This window comes from Chiroxiphia lanceolata, chromosome 9 (assembly GCF_009829145.1).
Source record: "Chiroxiphia lanceolata isolate bChiLan1 chromosome 9, bChiLan1.pri, whole genome shotgun sequence".
Taxonomy (NCBI): Eukaryota; Metazoa; Chordata; class Aves; order Passeriformes; family Pipridae; genus Chiroxiphia; species Chiroxiphia lanceolata.
In genome coordinates this window covers 9,530,604-9,549,292 of record NC_045645.1, presented here as the reverse complement: position 1 = coordinate 9,549,292, position 18,689 = coordinate 9,530,604, and the positions used below count along the sequence as shown (strand labels likewise).

Here is an 18,689-nt window from a genome sequence, read left to right as displayed (position 1 = left end):
TGGAGTGCTGGCCTGTAAATTCCCATCTGTCTTCATGGCCTTTTCTTTTCCAAAAGCTTCTTGGAATTTTTGGGATGCTTTCCTGCTCCATCCTTCAGCAGCCCTGTCCACTGCAGGATGGCAGGGGCCCAGGGAAGGCAGTCTGGTGAGGCTTTTTTCACTGCATCATCCTGGACAGGAAGGCAGTGATGGGCCCTGCGTTGGGCAGCTGCCATGGAGCCCTGATGCTCCTGAGGTCCCAGATCTGCCTCCCCAAATCGTTTGTCTCCATGCAGGAATTAGCAGCTGAGGGCACTGAGGCAGCTGGGTGTTTTCGTGCGAAGAAGCCACATCTGGGGAGGTTGTTCAGAGCGGGGGAGTAACTCCCCTTTTTTAAGTGAATAAAAAAAATGGTGATTGATTGCTGATTTGGTCCTGGAGTGGTGGATTTGGTGGGGAGGGCTCTGGAAAAGGCTGGTAAGGGCAGGTTGCTCTGAATGCACCCACCAGCAGGTCTCTCCTCCCTTGGGAACTGGCTGTGGGATTAGGCAGTGGAGCAGGGTGCTACAGGGATGCTCCAAGCCACGCAGTCCTGCTGTCCATGCTCCCCTACGCCTGAGGGCCAGCAGGTGCTGCAGGACTGCAATTTTCTTCCAAATGTACATAAACCATGAGACATTTCACACCACTGCAGTGCTCTGTCACACTCCCAGGTCACTCCTGCTCTATCACCCTGCATCCCCAGGGACCCAACCAGGTCAGAGCCAGGGCTGACTGTGGCCTCACAGAGGTAAAAAGCACAATACTTAAGGAGAAGGAGAGGTCAGCTAAAGTTTAATGTTCAGGCAAATGCATCATCTCCTCCACTTAATCAAGCAGCAGCAATTCCTAACAGTAAGTAGAAAGGATGTCTCAGGTCCTGGTGATAAAAAGGCAGGATTGCTCTGAGTTTTGGGAGATAAGAGGGCTCTACAAAAATTGAATGTTTTGTACTATGATCAGCCTGAGATGGCTTTATCTTGTGGAGGTTGGGGCAGAGCCATGCCAGGCCTTGAGCTGAGATGTTTATGATGGGAAATATGAGAGAGATTAGGGGTTTATGGCCACAGCCAGCCCAGGGTTAGGAGCCACTGGCTGGTGGCCACAAGAGAGGGGCAGGAGCTCCTGCTTATAAACCAGGTGGGGAATTTGGGTGGCAAAGCGCCTTTTTAAGGACTGGATGCTGCAGAAAGGAAAAAATACCTTGGGATGCCTGAAAAGACCCTGTGCATGTTTTTGGTACCCCATGGTCTCATCTTACCCTGAGCACAGCATCATCATCACTTGCTCATGGTTAAGCTCTGCAAAACCCATCCTTGGGTTTAAGTTCATGGGGCTCTGGAAGCAAAGTTCTGCATGCTCAAGGGCTCCTGGGGCCTGTCCCCCTCCCAGCAGGCAGCAAGCCCTTCAGAACATCAGTTCCATCAGAAAACCTCTGGCTTTGTGACCCAGGAAGGCCTGGGAGGGGGCTCTCCACAGGGCTGTGGCTGAGGGCAGATGTCCCCTGGGCTGTGACTGATGAGTAGCACTTCCACATCCCTGCTGCATTCCAGTGGCTTTCTCAGAGCATCTCAAACTTCGGGAAACAAGGTTTGGCTTTGTCTGCTTTTTGCTTTTTCAGTGCCCCTGAGGCAGTTTGGGGGTTACATCTCAAGGTGCAGACAGGGATGAAGGGGCAGCTCCACAGGTCTGCCCCAGGCAGGGTAGCAGTGCCTCCGGGCAGTACCCAAAAGCCACTCTCATGGAGCACTGGCTGACACCCCATTCCTACAGCATGAAGTCCTGCCTCAAAGGATCCCCCTCATCCACCTGAGCCCCAGGCAGCAGCTGTTGGAGCATTGTCCCTCTCCTTGCTCAGGAAAATGGCACCTGCCTGGGGCGTGCTGTGGGTGGACAATCCCTGCTCCATTCTTGCCATCCAGGCGGCGAAACAGCAAATCCCCACAGCAGACACTCACCCAGAGCACATACGGATATTTTTCCTTTCAATGTACTTTTATTGCTACTCCTTCCACAGCCCCATGGAGCAGGATTTCAGCCTGGCAGGAGCATGGGCTGTTTGTCAGCCCTGCCTGGGAAGAGAAGCAGCACTTGGGAGAGCAGGATGCACTGCCAGCCACCCCTGCACTGGGGAGCACCCTCTCCATATCACTTCCCCCTCTCTTCCTTTACTACCTCAAAGGGAACCAGTAATCCCCCACAAAGAATCAGTAAAAAAAAAAAAAATCTGGTTTAGTGAGATTTTGGATCATATAAAGATTCAAGTAGCGTTAAGTAAACAAGAAAACCAAGTCCTGTACATCAGCTTATAAAATTTCTAAATAAAATTAAAAAAAAAGAAAGAAGAAAAGATATGACATGTCAGTGCAAAGGGATGAGGTGGTACAGTAATGCCCCTCCACCCCAAGCCCCAGGGAGGCAGGGTCTGGGTGCCACCATCCACATCCCCTTCCACCATGGAGGTGCCCCTTCATCTGTGTCCATCTGTCAGCAGGGTGGTGTGGCTCTAGAAGTCCCGCAGCCGTGAGATCAGGTCCTCTTTGTTCTTCAGCAGGAACTTCTCGCAGGCTTCAAAGGTGGCACAGATGTCAGAGGACAGTCCTGCCACGTTGGTGGTGACATAGTTGAGGTACCCTGGCGTAGCCTGGTTGTAGTAAGCCACCTGCGAGGCACAGGAGATGGTCAGTAGGGGCACGTGTGGAAGAAGGAGCCTCCCCAACAGGGTGTGGGCAGCATGGCCCCACAATGTGGTCACAGCATCCCACCTTGCTCATCTCCTCTGACTCCGGCCAAATGCAGAAACCAGAGCAGAGTGTCTCCCCACGTGTGTATTCGGCTCTGGGGGGGTGGGTGGGCAGTGTCACCGATCGAAAGGCCACCACGTAGGGGTCCCTGGGAAGGAGAGACGCCAGGTGAGCCGGCACAGCCCAGCTGGCAGGGAGCAGGGGGTCGGGCTAGGGACAGTTACCCCTTGCTGCAGGGTTTCCGCCGGGATGCCAGGATGACAAAGTCCTGCAGCTTGCTCTCCTGTCTGTGCATCCGGCTCACCACGTGGTAGATCATGTCATCGTCATCTACCTTCTGGACAAGCTCAGCACTCCTGTAAGGGGAGGCAACTGGTCACAGAAACCCCACTGTGTCCCCCAAATCTGGGGGCTTACACATTTACAGCCCACCACCAGATCCAAAATATTTGGGGGGACCGAAAATGAATGTTTTCTGCAGCCATTAGCCCAGGTAGAGTCAGGATGGAGACATGCAGTGGAGGGTCTCTAGGAGCAATCGTGGCTCCAGGGCAAAACACTCGCTCCCAGGAAAGCCCAGATGGATGCTCAGCCACAAGCCCTAAATTTAGGGGTGTGATTTTTGGGAAGGGCTGGGTGCCCAGGAGCCCTACAACACTCACGCATAGTGACTGTCCCACTCGTGCCGGCGCCGCAGGTTGGAGAGCAGGGAGAAGGCTTGGCTGGCCATGATGCAGACAGACATCTCGATGCGGAAGGACAGGAATTTATCCTCCTCCAGCGTGTACATCCTCACCTTGGGGAGCACAGGGCACGGTTGGGATGTGTTCCCCATCACTAAGCCCCCAGGTTGCCCATGCTTTGAGGGCGAGGGGCAGCTCAGGGGGAAGGGGCAGGGTTTAGTACCTTTTCCTTTTCTCTGGCAAGTGCCCAGTTCGTTTTGGCTACGAGTGTCTTCAGCGCAGAGACGTTGTTGTAGCTCAGATAAACCTGGGGCAGGGGCAGCATGTCAGGGGCAAGAGCAGGGGCAGGAGGTTGGGCAGGAGGCAGAGGCTCCTGCAGGAAAGCATCCTACCTTGTTGCTTTGATCCCAGGGCACAGAGAGTGGTACCTCGGTCTGTTTGCAGGAGACGACGTATTTTCTGCAGGAAAGGAAAAGTTTCCCTTATGAGGGAACACAAAGCACCCACAGACTGTCCCTGCACCCAAGTGCTGAGCCCCTCTCTCCTCCCTCCTCCATGCCCACATCCCACTTGCTTTTCTGCTCACCGGTCCAGCCGAATTTTTTTCCTAGCGCTGGCTTCTCTGTACCTCCTTTCTCCATCCTGATAAATGGGAAAAGCCAATTAGGTTAATAGGAAAAGGAGGAAAAAACCCAATCATTTGTCTTTTTGGGAGTGGGAAAAATATGCAGCAGGAAGGGCTGGAAGGTAAAGACCCTGCACTCACTGGCTGTCACCCCAGCTAAACTGCAGTGCTGGTTAGTGATTAATTGTGAGCTATTTGGGCACTGCCACCACGGTGTGATCAATGATGGGGACTGGCACATTAGGGAAAACCCTTATTGTGGCTGCAAAGCTGCAAACAGCCCCTGAAACACAAATCATGTCCCCTTAAACCTGCCGACGTCCTCTCTTGAGGGAATAAAGCCCCAAAGAAGCCAGCCTGTTCTGAAGAAAGTGCTAGTGCAGTGTTTTAAAGCAGGCAGATATGAGGTTTCAGGGAGCCTGACTCTGGCCATGAGATGATCTTCATCATCCTAGGGAGATCCTAGTTTTAAGGCATCCAAAAAATCAGGCAGGTGGGCAAGGATCAGCCCAGGGGAAGCTGAGATTGAGTTTGCTTTGTTGCTATGCTCACGTGACAGATTTCCTTAAATATTTGGATCTGAGCAAATTATTGATTAGGATGCTTTGAAAAGTAAAAACAACCTCAGAGGTTTGCATTCCTTCCCCTAAATTATAGAAAAAATGAACTGGAATTTGCAGGCAATGCTCTGTTAAGCCTTGCATGGCTAATACATCTCCATCGTCGCACAGGCAAGTGCTTTATTTTATTAGTTATACCGAGCAATCCATTTAATTCACTTGCGATTGAGCAATTTCATTTCCATCATCATAAAACTGCATTTGTTTTGCTGTGAATCTGAGAGCCCCTCAGGGCTGAGTGGGATTCCCAGGGGTCCAGGGAATTCCAGAGAAGCCATCCCTGCCCATCCTTACCCCTGGCTCGGGAGCCACCATGGGCAGCATGCGGGGCCGGCCCTCCTGGTCCAGCACCTCGAAGGTCATGAAGGCGCTGTTGATGTGCCGCGGGCTGACGCACATCTCCTGGCCGTACGCCTCGGCGCTGACCCCCACCTCCATGCTGCCGGAGAAGAAGGGGTGAGGGCACGGAGAGCCGTCAGGAAGGTGGGATGGGGAATCCCCCAGGTGGGATGGGGACCTCCCGCTGCCAGCACCCACCTGTTTTTGAAGGCATTGTTGACGATGGCTTTGAGCACCAGGCGGTCCCCAACTTGTGAAGGTCCCCGAAAGTGGAACATCTCGATGGCCCTCAGTGTGGGGTGGGCATGGCACAGCCGGCTGCAGGGTCAGGTGTTACTCCCCAGTCATGGTCCCATGGCACTCCCTCTCCAACCCAGTCAGAACCAAGAGGACCCCAAAAAATGTCACCCCTGGATTTCAACTGTCAAAGCCAGCCATGAGAAAGGACAATGAGCCAACCCTTCCCTGAGGTCCCCCAGCTCTACACATCTGTGGGACTCCCTATATGGCATCGCCCAAGGGTGACGTGCTGGGGACCATCCCTATGGAAGATCCCTACAACCCAACTGTGATCACACCCAGCCAGACTCTGCCCTGGCTGTGTGTCCCCTCCAGGCACACCATCCCCTACAATGAATCTCTCTTGGCTCACCTGGCTGCAATAGTGGCCACATTCTCCATCCAGGCCATGATCTGCCCACCAAAGGTGTTGCCCTGATGGTTGGCGTGTGGAGGCAGCACCAGCTCCACACTCTCCACACGCGTCTTCTCCGCCGGCACTGCCCCACTGCCGTCCCGCGTCTCCAGCTCTGCCACATCGAGAGAACAGGGTTCAGCGTGTTGGATGGCCAGTGGGATCCCCACTACCAGCATCCCACCAGCCCTTTCCCCCTCTCCTCACAGCTGCCCTCCCACTGCATCAACCTCACACACACTGGGATGGTGGGGCTGATCCCCACCCCACCATGACCAGGGCCTTCCCAAACCTTCATGTGGTGATCATCACTGTTCCCCACCAGCATCCTGCTGAGGAAGGGGATTGTCACCAGTGGGCATCAGGGCTATTTTGGGGATGGAAACCCAGGCTGTGGGACATGGTACCGGTGTCACGGGGGCTGCGGGTGAGGAGGTCCTTGAGGGTGTCCTTGTGCGCCAGCCGCATGCGGCGGCGCTCAGCAGCAATGCTGTACTCGATCTTCTCCTCCTCTGTCTGTGGGGTCAGCGGCTTCAGCCTCACCTGCAAAGGGGATGGGGCAGTGCAGTCCTGGTGCTGGAGGAGGCAGGGCTCCTTCAGGCTCCTACAGCACCGTGTGTCCCACTGTACGTGGGCAGAGCCCCCACACTGCATCCCACAAGCACGGGACAAGGGATCATCAACCCTACTGTGTGCAGAAAGTGTCCTGATGGAAAGCTGGGCCCAGCTCAGCCCCAGAGAGGCCATTTCCTTACTGCCTCTGTGCAGACGACAACTGAGCCCCCCAAGACACCATGCTCACCTTGCTGCCAGAGGGGCCCTGTGCCACGAAGGTGGCGTACGCCTTGCAGATACTGCAGTGCTTCCCGCTGCACAGATCTTCATAGCTCACTTGGATGCCCACCTGGGAGAGGGCACAGCACCCCTCAGAGCTGGCTCTGCTCCTCAGGGACCCACATCCCACCAAGCACCCCTGGACAGAGCCAGCCAGAGAGGATACACACATGGGATCAAAGCTGGGAACTGCAGGAGGATTTGGGGATTTGGCATTTGGCTGTGTGGCTGGTGGGGGTGGGTGCACAGCAAGGGGTGACAGGGGCAGGGGGTGAAGGTGAAGGGCACACACCAACCTCCATGCTGGAGTTAAAGGCTCGGTTCACTTTGGCTTTGATGTTGACAACTTGCCCGACACTGAAAAACAGGAACAGGAGAAAGTGCATGGGGTTACTGGGGGAAAACAGCCACTGAGCAGCTCCCACTGAGGTGCCACAGCATTACAGCCCACTGTCCACTGTGGTAAGGCTTCCTGGGACTGTGGGACATGCTGGATGGCCAGCAGGACATAGGGACAGCCACCTTTGAGTCATGAGATCCCACACCTGTCCAGCCCAGCTGGGTGAGATGTCACCCTGAGCAGCTGTGTGTAAGTAGGTCCCCAGGTCTGGGGTGCTTGAGCAGAGGAGGTGCCGAAGACTTGCTTAGCACCCACTGCCCATGTAGACATGCACACTCCTGCCAGAGCAAACGGCTCCTCCAGCCTTGTATCCACTGTCCTGTACAATGGGAGCAGCCGTGGGGCCACCCCACGGGCCCTCAGCCACAGCCCCAAAGCTGCAGGTACCTTGACTGCTCCTGTCCCTCCTCCTCTCCAGGCCCTCCCCTAGAGCAATGGAAACCTTGGGATACTGGGAGATTGCAGGAGGCAGGATCCAGCCAGGGGCATTTTGCACCATCTCTTAAATTGAACATCTGCTGGCAGCAAACTGCAGCTTGCAGAGTCCAGGAGCTCTCCTCTGTGCCCTCAGCAGGCTTCAGAGCAAACACACAGACAACTTCGGCTCTGCAGCCTAGCCTACTCCAAACTGGTACTCACAAAATAAGCAAATGAAGCTTATTAGTGAGACCCACAGCAAACAGTCTTATCAAATGCATTATTAAATCAGGAATATTCCTCATTCCCTAAAAGAGGCCAATGTTAGAAAACCCTGGAAAAATAAACGCTGCCACCATCACTGCAGGTTTGCTCCATAGAGGGCTCAAAACCAGAAGCAAGGAAGAGTCAGCATGTGCTTTAGCACTGTAACTTTCCCCTTACCCCCTGCATGACTTCTGGCTTCAAATGATCTCTGCTACTCCACACACTGTGCACGTTGGCTCTGGCTGGAGCAGGGGCAGCCTGAGGCTGGGATGGTGCCTCCAGCCATCCCCCAGCACAGACTCTGGGCCCAATGACAAGCCAAAACATTAGCAAGGTTACATGAGCAGCCTCCATTCACCATGCCATGCCACGCCACGTCAGTGGGGTTAATGCTCCCAACTCACGGCAGAGCTGCGTTAGGCTGGCTGCTCTAGGGCTGCAAACATCCGTACCAGACACCGCTCCTCCCGTCCCGCTGCCCAGCAGGGCTTAGATACAGCTGGCTGGTGCAAAAAGAGAAAGCAAGATGGGGGGAGAGGGTTAGAGGCGATGGAAGCGGCCACACGGATGCTTCGGATGGATTTGAGGTGAGGGGCATGCAAGGGCAGGGGGCCAGGAAGGTAGGTTGGCAGCCCCAGATGTTGATACATAGCCCCAAAAATACTTTAACTTCTCTCTCCTTATCAAACAGTACAAGCCAGTGCCATAAAAGCCACATAAAGCCTGGCTCAAAGGTATGTGCAATCATTCCGGAAGGCCGCACTTCCACATGGCAGGGCAGAGGGATGGGGACGATCTGCTGCACAGCTGATGAGTTTTAAGCCAGTGATGTTTTGGGGTCTCCTCCGTGCCCCCAGGCACCTACAGCTCCTCCCTGCCTCTCCCCCACAGTGGGAGGGCAGCAGAAAGCACAAACAGCTGGATGAAGAGGAGAGCCAACAACAAACACCACATAAAGCTCCTCCGCCTTCCAACAGCTCTGCGGGAAATCCCTGCCAGGCCCCTTGCTTGGAGCCTTAAGCTGGACCACAGCAAACGGGATCTGAGCCAGGAGCAGCACAAATTCCCTGACCCCTTGGAGTGGTGCCCAACTCTTCCCTGAGGAGAGACAAATGCTTTTCAGGGCTTGATGTAATGCTGCGGAGCAGGGCTTGCATCTGTCATCCTGCTCCTGAAACCCATGGGGAAAAGCTTCCCAGGTAAAGCTGCCCTGGGAGCTGGAGCCAGGGTATCAATCCCAGTGGTGCCACTTCTGTCAGTGGGATGTGGCATCAGGGCTGCACCACGTCCCCACACTGTGGATTTGTCATGGAGCTGAGCCCAGGGCAATGGGCAGCTCATCTCCACCAACACTCCAGCATCCGATATGAGAGGGCAAAAGTGGGAGTTCAGCATTTCCTGGGAATGATGGTGAAACCCAAGAGTAAGTCAGACTTCCCGGGGTGAAATAAATCAGCTGACAGCTGGGGACCCCAGTGCCAGCCCTGGGTGCCCACATTGGTCCCTGCACCAGCAGGCAGACCTGCACAGCAGGGAATGGCTGGACAGTGTGGATCCTGTACTGCAAGGGATCCTATACTGCACGGATCCTATACTGCACGGATCCTATACTACATGGCAGAGATGTAGAGAAATGTTGTCCCCTGCCACACGGCAGCCCTGGGGCTGCCTATGTCAGGGTGCAGGGACAGAACCCAGGGGCTGCCAGGACAAGCCTGGGAGGGGAGTTTGGCCAAGCAAAACCGAGCCTGATGCATCTCACAAAGTGATGTGCAGGGAGGTCCCACCTCCCCCAGCACCCGGTGGGTGGGGGAGCCCCACCACGCCCCAGCCACCCACACGGCCACTAGAGAGGCACGATTTGCAAGAGTTGAGTTTTCCAGAGCACTAAATCAGAGTTGCTTCTTAAACAAAGCCAGGGAGGAGCTGGCGTTGGGGGAAATACCGGGAAGCCAACCCAGCAGGAGCTCCCCAGGCACCCAGACAGAGGATAAATCAGAGCAGACAGTCAGTCCTCAGCCCTGCGGTGGAGATGGAGCCTCAGTCCCTGGCTGGCCTGTGAGCCTGGCACTGCCACCACATCTCCTCCTCTCCCAAGCACGCTGCTCCCTGTTCCAGCTCCAGCCCCACTGTCCACATTGCACCCGGCAGATCCAAAAAACCCCTCAGTTTCCTTGCACATGCCCTGTTGGAGCACCAAGTATTTACCTAATGGTATGCTCAAAATAGATATCATCCATAGAAGCTGTGACGCACGGGCAGCCAGCGTGTCTCTCGGCTGGAAGGGAAAAACAAACTGCATCAGCAACCTGCAGCAACACGTCGAGGGTTAGAGGGGCAAGTGCACTCCTTTGCCCCATGGCTGGTTACACTGGTGACACCCCAGCCAGCATCCCTTCCCTGCTCACGTCCACTGCTGCATTTGTGGGGGACAAGAGTGGGATTTGGGGTTTCTCCTCCCACAGCAGGCATGGATTTGCAGATGTTTAAAGGTTTGGAGGGTGTGCTGCGAGTATAACTGGGAGGCACATTGTCCTGCTGTTTGCCTTCCCTCCGTGTGTTTGCAGCTGTGGGGATGCACCAGCAGCCGATACCATCTCCCCATACACAGCAAATATTTTAAAGCCGCTCTGCCGGTCTCACTTTCCGCTGGGACTCCAGGAACCTCAAACTGCAAAACTGCTCTGGGAACCTCATCAAACTGCAGAATTGAACCTGTTTCCTGTCATAACCTCCCTGTGCTTGGTGGGGCAGCCAAGCTGGTGAGCTCCATCACTTCCTGCTGAGTGGAGGAGCTCATTCCCTTCTGGCTGCTGCTGGGATGCTGGGGATGTCACCGGCCTGGTCTCGCCATGCCTTGCACACCAGGCAAGGAAAAGGGCAGCATTTTGAAAGAAGCTGGCGTGGATTTTGATCCATCCCCAAGCCAGCATGCATGCTGCAGTGCACATCTCCTCCCCTTCTTGTTTGCTCTCTAATTACTCAGCAAAATGGCATGATGTGGGGTCCCCAGCTGGCGTCACTCTGAGGGACACTGCTGGACTGCCAGGCATGCTGCAGATGAGCTGGCTCCTGGGGACACTGCCTGGTCATTCCCTCCCAGCCCAGCAGGACGATGGCTCCAGAGGGAGAGGATGGCTTACCGGAGAGGCAGGCGGCCGTGTCGATCCACTTGAGCAGCTGGCCAGTGCTGAGCTCATTGCGGTGGTTGGTGTGGCAGGGCAGCACCAGCTGGCTCATCTGCACCTCGGTGGGGTTGCGGGCAGGCAAGGGGCTCGCCATGGCCCCCGGTGCCTCCTCCCGCTCCCCTGGCTCCTGGGAACGTGGTGGAGAGGTTGAGCCCTGGTGGGACAAGAGCTCTGTTTTAACCAAACCCCCAAGACAGCAGTGACCATGAAGCCCACTCCCCTCACTGATCCAGAAGAACCCCAGCCCTGCATATCCCTGGACACCACCAAAATCCACCCAGTCTTTGCCAAATACATAGTTCCCACAGCCAAAAGGAAAAAAATCCCTCTAAAAAAGGCTCCATGGTTTCCAGGCCATTTATCACCAAACCCCACTGCTTCTTCCCAAAACCTATGCAAAACCCCTCCCAAAGTCAATCAGTTCTCTGTGAAGAAATTTTACTCCCCTAACAGCTTAATATTTAGGGTGCTGCAGCACAGGCTGGGTTCACTCTCCTGCGGTTGGGTATGTAGCAGTGTTCCACACCTTCCACCAACACCCCCCTTTGTCAAAGGAAACACTGAAAGCTATGTGGTACAAGCAGCAGAGGAGAAGCATCCTGGGCAGTAAAATACGTTCCCTGTTGGCTTGGCCATTTGCTGGGCACAGAGCAGCTCCCCTGGCACCCCGGTGGGAGGCAGAATGGGAGAGAGAAGCTGCTACTGTGGCGGTGCTGGCAAGGAAAATAGCTGATGAGATGTCAAGTGAGTCGTGTTACACAAGGGGTGAACTCAGTTAGCCCGGTGAGTAATTAAGGAGACACAAGGAGTTGTCTGGGCTTCGTCACAGCCCTTCCTTCCGCTTTCTGCTCCCACTGCGGCTCCTGCTCACAGTACTTGTTGCAAGAGTCCCACTGCATCAGCTTCTCTGCCCTTCGCTTTGCCTGGATTCTTTCAAAGACCGGTTTATGCTGAAAATGAAGCTTTCCCGACTACCCTGAGCTCACCGCCTCTCAGAATAGCATTTTTCTCCAGCGGGTCAAACCTCTGTTTCCATAGCTACTGGTACACGACATCCCAGGAACAGCACAAACCTCGCCTCAGCGGAGACGGTGGCGAGCGCGCCAAGCCAAGCCTACGGTAAAGGGCCCCCCATCCCACAGTGAGATGGACCCTCGGCCCCCAGAGCCCCTCCAGTGGGCTCCAAACCCCTCTGTGAACCTCCCAAGCTGCTTCCCAGTGTGCAGAGGCACCTACACAAGTACCACAGAGCTATTTCAGGAAGCCAGCAGGCTCTGGGGTTCGAGCCAGCAATGCAAAGAGCTCCAAAGCCGCCTGCTGCAGAGCGAGCAGACAGCCTGGCTGGAGATCCCAACGGTCATTTTCCTGGTGTTTGACATTCCTGAATTTTAGGGGAAAAGCTGCTACCCATGGGAAAAGCTCTGACCCCGAGGTAGCTAGCACACGGGCAGGGATGCTGATGGGGAGCAGATGCAACTGGGGCCAGTGCAGGTCTGGGAGCAGCTCCTGGCACAGGATGGCATTTGTCTTGGTTAGTAGCCACTGGCACAACTGGGGAGCCCTGGGGTTAGTTGCACGGCATGGGGGGTACCTGGAGGCCATTGCAACAGAAGTTCAAGATCTCTTCAGGGACTACAATATTCCCCTTGACCATTTTTAAGAGACACCTGGAAAGCAGAAGAGTGGCTCTGGTTACAGCAGGACTGGCAGATCGGGATTGGCTGTTTCCAGCAGGGACAAGACAGTGCGTGTGTCGGGTTGTCACATCCCGTCCCCACATCCCAAGCTGACGTCCCTCGCCGCACCACTTACCCCTCACCAGCACCTATTAGGGAGCTGCCCGAGCCAAAACAGAGAAGGGCAGAACCTGGGCTGGTGCCTGCCATTCCTTGGAGGTCAGGACCCATGCTCACTGGCTGCGATGAAAGAGTCCAGCTATTCTGGGGTGCTGGACCGAGCCCAGGGTGCAGGGTCATGGCCCATCCCTCCGTCAGTGATGCTGTGTCAGTGCTTCCCCGTGTTGCTACACGTGAGAGAGGACTGTGCCTTGAAGCTCCTCTGGCCAGAGTGGTGACACCGCCGCAGTCACAAGACAGCCAGGAGCATATTTTTGGCAGTGGGCAGGGCTCAGGCTGCTCACGGGTGGTACCAGGGGCAGCAAATGGGAAGCACCCAATGCCAGCAACGCTGCTGTGCTGTGCTCCAGCCCCTCTGTCTCTGAAGCCCTGGCTTTCCACAAGGGCATTGTGTGCCCTTGGGTGCCCTCAGGCTCCCAGGCCACATGCATGGTGACTGGGTCCCAGCTGGACATTGTGGTGGCATTGCAAGGAAAGGCAGAGTGGGAGCTGCAGCAAAACACAAGTGGAAGGGGCTTTATATTTACAGTTTGCTTTAAACACAACACCGCCGGGCCCTTGGCGTGCCTTCAGCTTCCCAGCACACATCCCTCTCCCACGCAGGTACAACCAGGCTGCTGGAGGCAGCAGCTCCTTTCCCAAGGTGTGGGATTGACTGACTTTGGCACAGGGTTAAAAAAGTGGAAGCTGCAGGTTTGCCTCCTGCACCCTCAGCCCTTTGCAGGAGCTGAGGTTGGGGTATCACACAGCATTGGTACAAAACAAGGGTTCTCAGGTCACTTACAGATGCAAATGGCACCACTGAGCCTCTCACAGCCTCCCACCTTTGCCCCAGTGGTACCGTGTTTTGTTTTCCCAGCCCCATGACCTCTCCAGCCTTGTTATGGAGGCCTGGGAGGTTCCTTATGGCTCACCCACCCTTGCAAGAGCCCAGTGTAAGGGTTACTGTCCTGTTTAGCAAAATGGGTTTGCTCCCTAATTGCAGGCACAAGTGGTGGCTAGGGGCGGTCCTGTTACACCCCATAGCCACAGCAGACAGCGCCCGAGGGACATTCCTTGGAAACCCAAACCTGCTCCTGGCTCGGCAATCGTGTCAGCTTGTCCCCTGGGTTGCGTTAGCAGGAGGGGGAAAAAAACAGAGCTGTCTGCTTTGCATCATCCCCCTGCTATTTCCCAGGCAGCCCCAGCCCACATTCCCACCCTGGGGAAGGAGAGCACCCCAGCTACGCTCCAGAGACGTGGAACCATCCAGCCGGTGAGTATTTATGGAGTATTTGTTATCGAAACTAAGCGAGCAAGTGTCTGTCCTCATTAAAATCTTCAGCCTCACTCAACTGTCACATTTTTAAAGCTGTTGACTGATGCAGCCCTCAGGTCACCATGGCAACGGGATGCAGTACCCAGGCGATGATGCTCTTACTCTGTCACCCCTTGAGTGACCCACTTCTATCCAAAAAAAAAAAAAAAAAAAAAAAAGTTTGCATTAGGAAAAAACCTCTTCCAGTATAATATTTTTCTTGCCTCCTGCCATGCTCGGGTCCTGCGCTGCTGAAGGCATAAGGAGCCCACAAAGCAAATCAGGAAGGGCACAGTGGGGGAGACATTCCGAGGAATCTGCAAATACCAGGGGAGAGGGATCCCACAGCTCTCCTATTCCCTGTGTCCCACAGCAGCAAAACACCCACAAGCTCTAGGGAAGGTCTCTGCTGCTGAACTGGGTGCCAGTCTCTTTGGAAATCATATGGGGACCACCAGCTTGAAAGTCTTCATTGTAAACTCTGTTGGGTTCCACAGCCCCTGGGATAATGCCAGGTAGGGATGCAGAAGAGTGGTTGTACCTCAAATCCTTGAGCCCAGTGGAAGCAGGGGGTTTGCTTTAGCCACCCCCAAGCAGTGGATGAGAGGGACGGACAAGGGTGAAACTGGGGTCACTGGTGCTGGGCTGTGGGGGGCTTTGGGCAGAGTGAGGCAGCCTCACACCTCAAGACACCCCTGCCTGCCCTCAGAGCTCTCCCATCACCCCGCTGCTGCCTCCCAAACACCTAATCCTGGCCTGGCTCTGTCTCCTACTCCCACCTCAGCCCTTCAACCTTACCCCTCCCTGGAAATATTTGAAGAAAAAAAGAGGGGGGAGATGGGGGGGAGAAAAGCGGCAACAATGAAGTTCTCATGGGGGATTATTGGTGTATAATTGAGCAATATCCATGGTAACAAGCAAATCTGCACGTGTTAAAAAATTAACCTGACCTACTTTGGGAAATTCTGCCATCTCCACAGGGCACTGAGGGCTCTCCATCCCCCAAGACTCGGCCTGACAGTCCCAGTGCCAGCAGGGGCGAAGCCCTGGTGCTCCCAGGGATGAGACAGGCAGGTTTTGTGCAAGGGGAGATGTCCCTTCCCGTGGGACCCCCACTGGTAAGTGGCAACAGAGATGCCCAGTACAGCTCAACTCCACCACCCCATCAGGATGGTGTGGGGTCCCCAGGATGAGACCCAGTGGGACAAAATGGACTGAATTGCTGGGTCACAGCACAGTTGAGGAAACACAGGTGAGGAAACACAGCGGTCCCCTCCAGTTGGTCTCAGTGGGACCCCAGGAGGGCAGCTGGCCCAGGAGAAAGGCCAGGGCACCCTGCAAGTGGTATTTTTGGCACGATACATCATGTTTCCCTAGAGTTCACGGAACAAAGCCAGGCATGAGGCCAGGAAAGTACAAACCAGGGGTGAAAGACAATGGGAAGATGCAGAATGACTCCTTTTACAAGGGGTCAGGGTTTTACAACCATCACCCATAGGAAAGCTTAATCCAGGGTGAGTGCAGCAGGGACCTCTCCAGCCCCCCCACATCCCTCTCCATCACTGAGTGAAGCATTCCCAGCCCTGGCCATGCCTGCAGCCCCATCCATACCCCTGCCCAGATGCTCTCCACAGCTCTCGTGAGGCTCCCAGGAAGGCTGGTGCTGGTTTGCCAGCACAGGGGTGAAGTCCCTCAGGGAGTGTCCCAGGGGACAAAGGTCTGGCTCTGGCCCAGGGGGAGAGCAGAGCCACGTATCACCCTGGCACAACTGCAAACACCGACAGGGCCAAAATTCACACGCATGGGCACATCCAACAGCATCACCCAGCCCACGCACCTTTGCCCTGCCACCCACAGCACTCCCAGGGTGGAGATTGCCATAACATCAATACAACCAGGGTTAAGACCACCACAGTCAAGCTCACCAAGTTGGAGACCACCATAGTGGAGACCAAGATGGTTTACACCCTGGAGGTCTCCACTGTGGTGGTCTCCACTGTGAGGGTCACCATGGTTGAGACCCGCGGGGCGAAAACTACCCAGGTGGTGCAGTAGTCTCTACCATGGTGGCCTCCACCATGGTAGATACCATGGCCAAGACCACCTCAGTTGAGATCACGAGGGTGAAGACCACTGCAACATTGTGCCACCCAGCAACCCACGGTGCCCCAACCAGCCCCAGCACACCCCTCTGCCATCCTGGCACCACCATTCCCCACAGCCCTGTGCCCATGCTTCCCAAATATCTGTCCCTGCTTTTAAGCGAAAAAAAAAGCTGATTCAAGCCAACACTCCCCCCTCTGTCCCTGTTGCAGCCGGAGGGTGCCACGTCTCCGTTGACAACTCGCCAGTGCCGACCGCAGTGGAGCATCAGCACACCTCAGTGCAAACCCCACGGGCAACAAAGCATCACCCGGGTGACCAGAGGGGCACAAAGGGCTTTCACTCCACACTTTCCCCCTGGCAGAGCTGCCCAGCACCGACGCAAGCCCGGACAAGCCACCGCTCCACTGCTGGGAGTGGAACTCTGCAACAGCGCCAGACACTGGCTCACGCTCACTCAGCCGTGGGGTTCCCCCCCTTGTCCCCATCGTCCCCGGCTCCCCTCAGCCCTCACCTCAGCCAGAAGAAGCTGAGCATTTGCGGGAGGTGTCGAGGCGATGGCTGGCTCGGAGGAGAAGCGTCCGGACACCTGCGCGCTCGGCCGGCACCGGGCGCGGGCGTCGAGGCCAGGCTGGCGCGGAGCCCTGGGACGGGGCCAGCGCACACCCCCTCCCGCTTCCTTAAATATGGTCATGCATAACTTTTCTTAAGGTAGCGCTTGGCAGATCTGCTCTTCCCTGGAAAATGGCCGGCGCTCTGAACGCTGGCTCTGGATGCAGGAGGGAATGTGTCGGGCTGGCTGCAGAGCCAGGGAGCGTGGCGGGAGGCACCGGAACGCTGCCAACAGCTCTGCGGAGCAGGGTCCTGCCGGCTTCCTTCATCTGTCCCCAGGGAGCAGCCCCTGGAATGAGGTCCTGGGTCCCCTCCCCAGGCCACTCGTCACCCTCTCTTCTCCTCCCACCACCCCAGTGAGAGGCACTCAGTTAAACTTGTCTGAAAATATCTGTATTTTCCCCAGAGCCACGGGCACGGACACCATGCTGGGAAAGCCTCAGCAAACTTCTCCAGAGCCACTCCAACACACACAGCTGCTCCCTAGCTCTGCTGCCTTTGAAGTACCTTTAACAGGGCTTATCACAAAAACTTTTTCTTTTTTTTTAAACAAGGAAATAAAATGCAAATTACCATGTCACCACAATAATGACTACTGGGTTTGGGGGAGATGTTGTTCTATTTGTATTTGATGTACAACTTCTATAAGTGAATCTTGGTAATCGACTTACAAGAATCTGATCAAAGCTTCTGGCAGGCACTGGCAGCACAAGTGTTGCCACAGGAAAGCCAGCAGAGAAATAATTAGGCAAATTCAGTAGGAAATAAGGCGTCACTTTTTTTGGTAAATGAGAATAACCAAGCACTGAAACAGAGCAAAAGCTCCTGCCTCAGCAACCTCAGTTTTAGGCTGGATATGGATTCATCAGAACCCTAGCCCTGGGTGCAGGTGAGGTGGGACACCTGGATACCTCTGCGAAGACTGGGCCAGGCTGGGATGGAACTGGTGGCCCAGCTCAAGGCAGTGCTTGCCCACTGGTGGTTGGAGCCTTTGGGAGATGGAAGAAGCAGCACCACACTGCATCAGAAGATTGATCCAATTATGGTGATGGCAATTCCCTCTGGAAGAAGATTGTTGCCTTGGAACTTTAACCCCACTGAGCATTTCCTGCTCAGCTGCTTATATAAAATCTGTAATTCTTCATTCTCAGAGTAGGGACAGGACAGCACAACCCCTTTCATATCTAGCAGGTAACTCTGCACACCCAGATGCGATTAACTCTCATTATTTCAGAAAATAACATTTCCTTTAAAGCATTCTCTTTTGGGACAGCAAATAAGATATTTCTCACCAAGATGGTTTTCTATGCACTTGCAGCAGCCCAGGTGCCCTGCAAACCAGATTGCAGCAAGCATCCTCTAGAAGATCTCCCCACCTTTAGCATGGAGGCTCCTGGCCAGGAAGCTCTTCAGGGATCTCTCCCTCCCTCCTTAGGACTGTTTGTTTCTGCAGCCACAGATTAGGATCAAAAGGTTTGCTCCAGGAAGGGAAAATGATTCTTCCCACTCCTCCAAGTCAGAGGGAACAGCACAATCAGAAACACTTCAGATGCTTGACCCACGCTCGAGCCTCCAAACAAAAGTTGCAGGGAGAGGGTGATGTTTTCCAGGCCCAATTAGCATAATGTTGTAATTCCCTCAGCTCTCACGCTGCCTGCATCCCTTCACCCTGGCACACCCAGCCCTGGCTGCCCAGCGAGCACACACCAACACCAGCTCCTTCCTTCTGATCCATCACCATATGCCCGTCTTTTACAGTTCTTTGGTGCGTGATGCTCAGAGAGTGGATAATTAGCTAAATGAATTAATTGACATTCATACTTGTAATTAGAACCGGTTACAAGCAGCTATTCTCCTTGGGACAACTAAAATTTCTCGGGGATTGGTGTTAAAACACTGGAAAATCGTTCAGGGTAAATAAGAAGGGCTGTGCTCATGGCGCCCGTGTTCTTCCTCGGCTGTAAAAACCGCCACACAGTAAATAAGCCCGTG

The 18,689-nt window shown here is 54.9% G+C and overlaps 1 protein-coding gene across 4 annotated transcripts; it reads right to left on the bottom strand.

The window, feature by feature from the left end:
* Positions 1–1,992: 1,992 nt before the first annotated feature.
* Positions 1,993–16,794, bottom strand: ACOT11 (acyl-CoA thioesterase 11). 4 transcript variants are annotated; one of them, XM_032696905.1, is made up of 18 exons: positions 16,600–16,727; positions 12,421–12,496; positions 10,785–10,983; positions 9,850–9,919; positions 8,094–8,144; positions 6,854–6,914; positions 6,526–6,627; positions 6,131–6,266; positions 5,682–5,838; positions 5,228–5,347; positions 4,985–5,129; positions 4,032–4,087; positions 3,838–3,904; positions 3,669–3,752; positions 3,425–3,558; positions 2,987–3,118; positions 2,784–2,910; positions 1,993–2,680 (listed from the first exon to the last, which is right to left on the bottom strand). In XM_032696905.1, exons 1-18 carry the CDS (start codon positions 16,620–16,622, stop codon positions 2,525–2,527), a joined length of 1,896 nt encoding a protein of 631 aa, XP_032552796.1. In that variant the 5' UTR covers positions 16,623–16,727; the 3' UTR covers positions 1,993–2,524. The 4 variants fall into 4 exon arrangements, with proteins under 4 accessions (XP_032552796.1, XP_032552794.1, XP_032552797.1 ...); XM_032696903.1 differs by lacking the exon at positions 12,421–12,496 and having other exon boundaries at positions 16,600–16,794; XM_032696906.1 differs by lacking the exon at positions 8,094–8,144.
* Between the last annotated feature and the right edge of the window lie 1,895 nt (positions 16,795–18,689).

Coding starts and splice junctions, on each gene's coding strand:
- ACOT11 (XM_032696903.1), bottom strand. CDS start 16,779: ATGACCATATTTAAGGAAGCGGGAGGGGGTGTGCGCTGGCCCCGTCCC. Junction 10,984..16,599: donor CTCAGCTTCTTCTGGCTGAG/GTGAGGGCTGAG, acceptor TTGTCCCACCAG/GGCTCAACCTCTCCACCACG. Junction 6,915..8,093: donor GACGGGAGGAGCGGTGTCTG/GTACGGATGTTT, acceptor CCTGTTTTTCAG/TGTCGGGCAAGTTGTCAACA.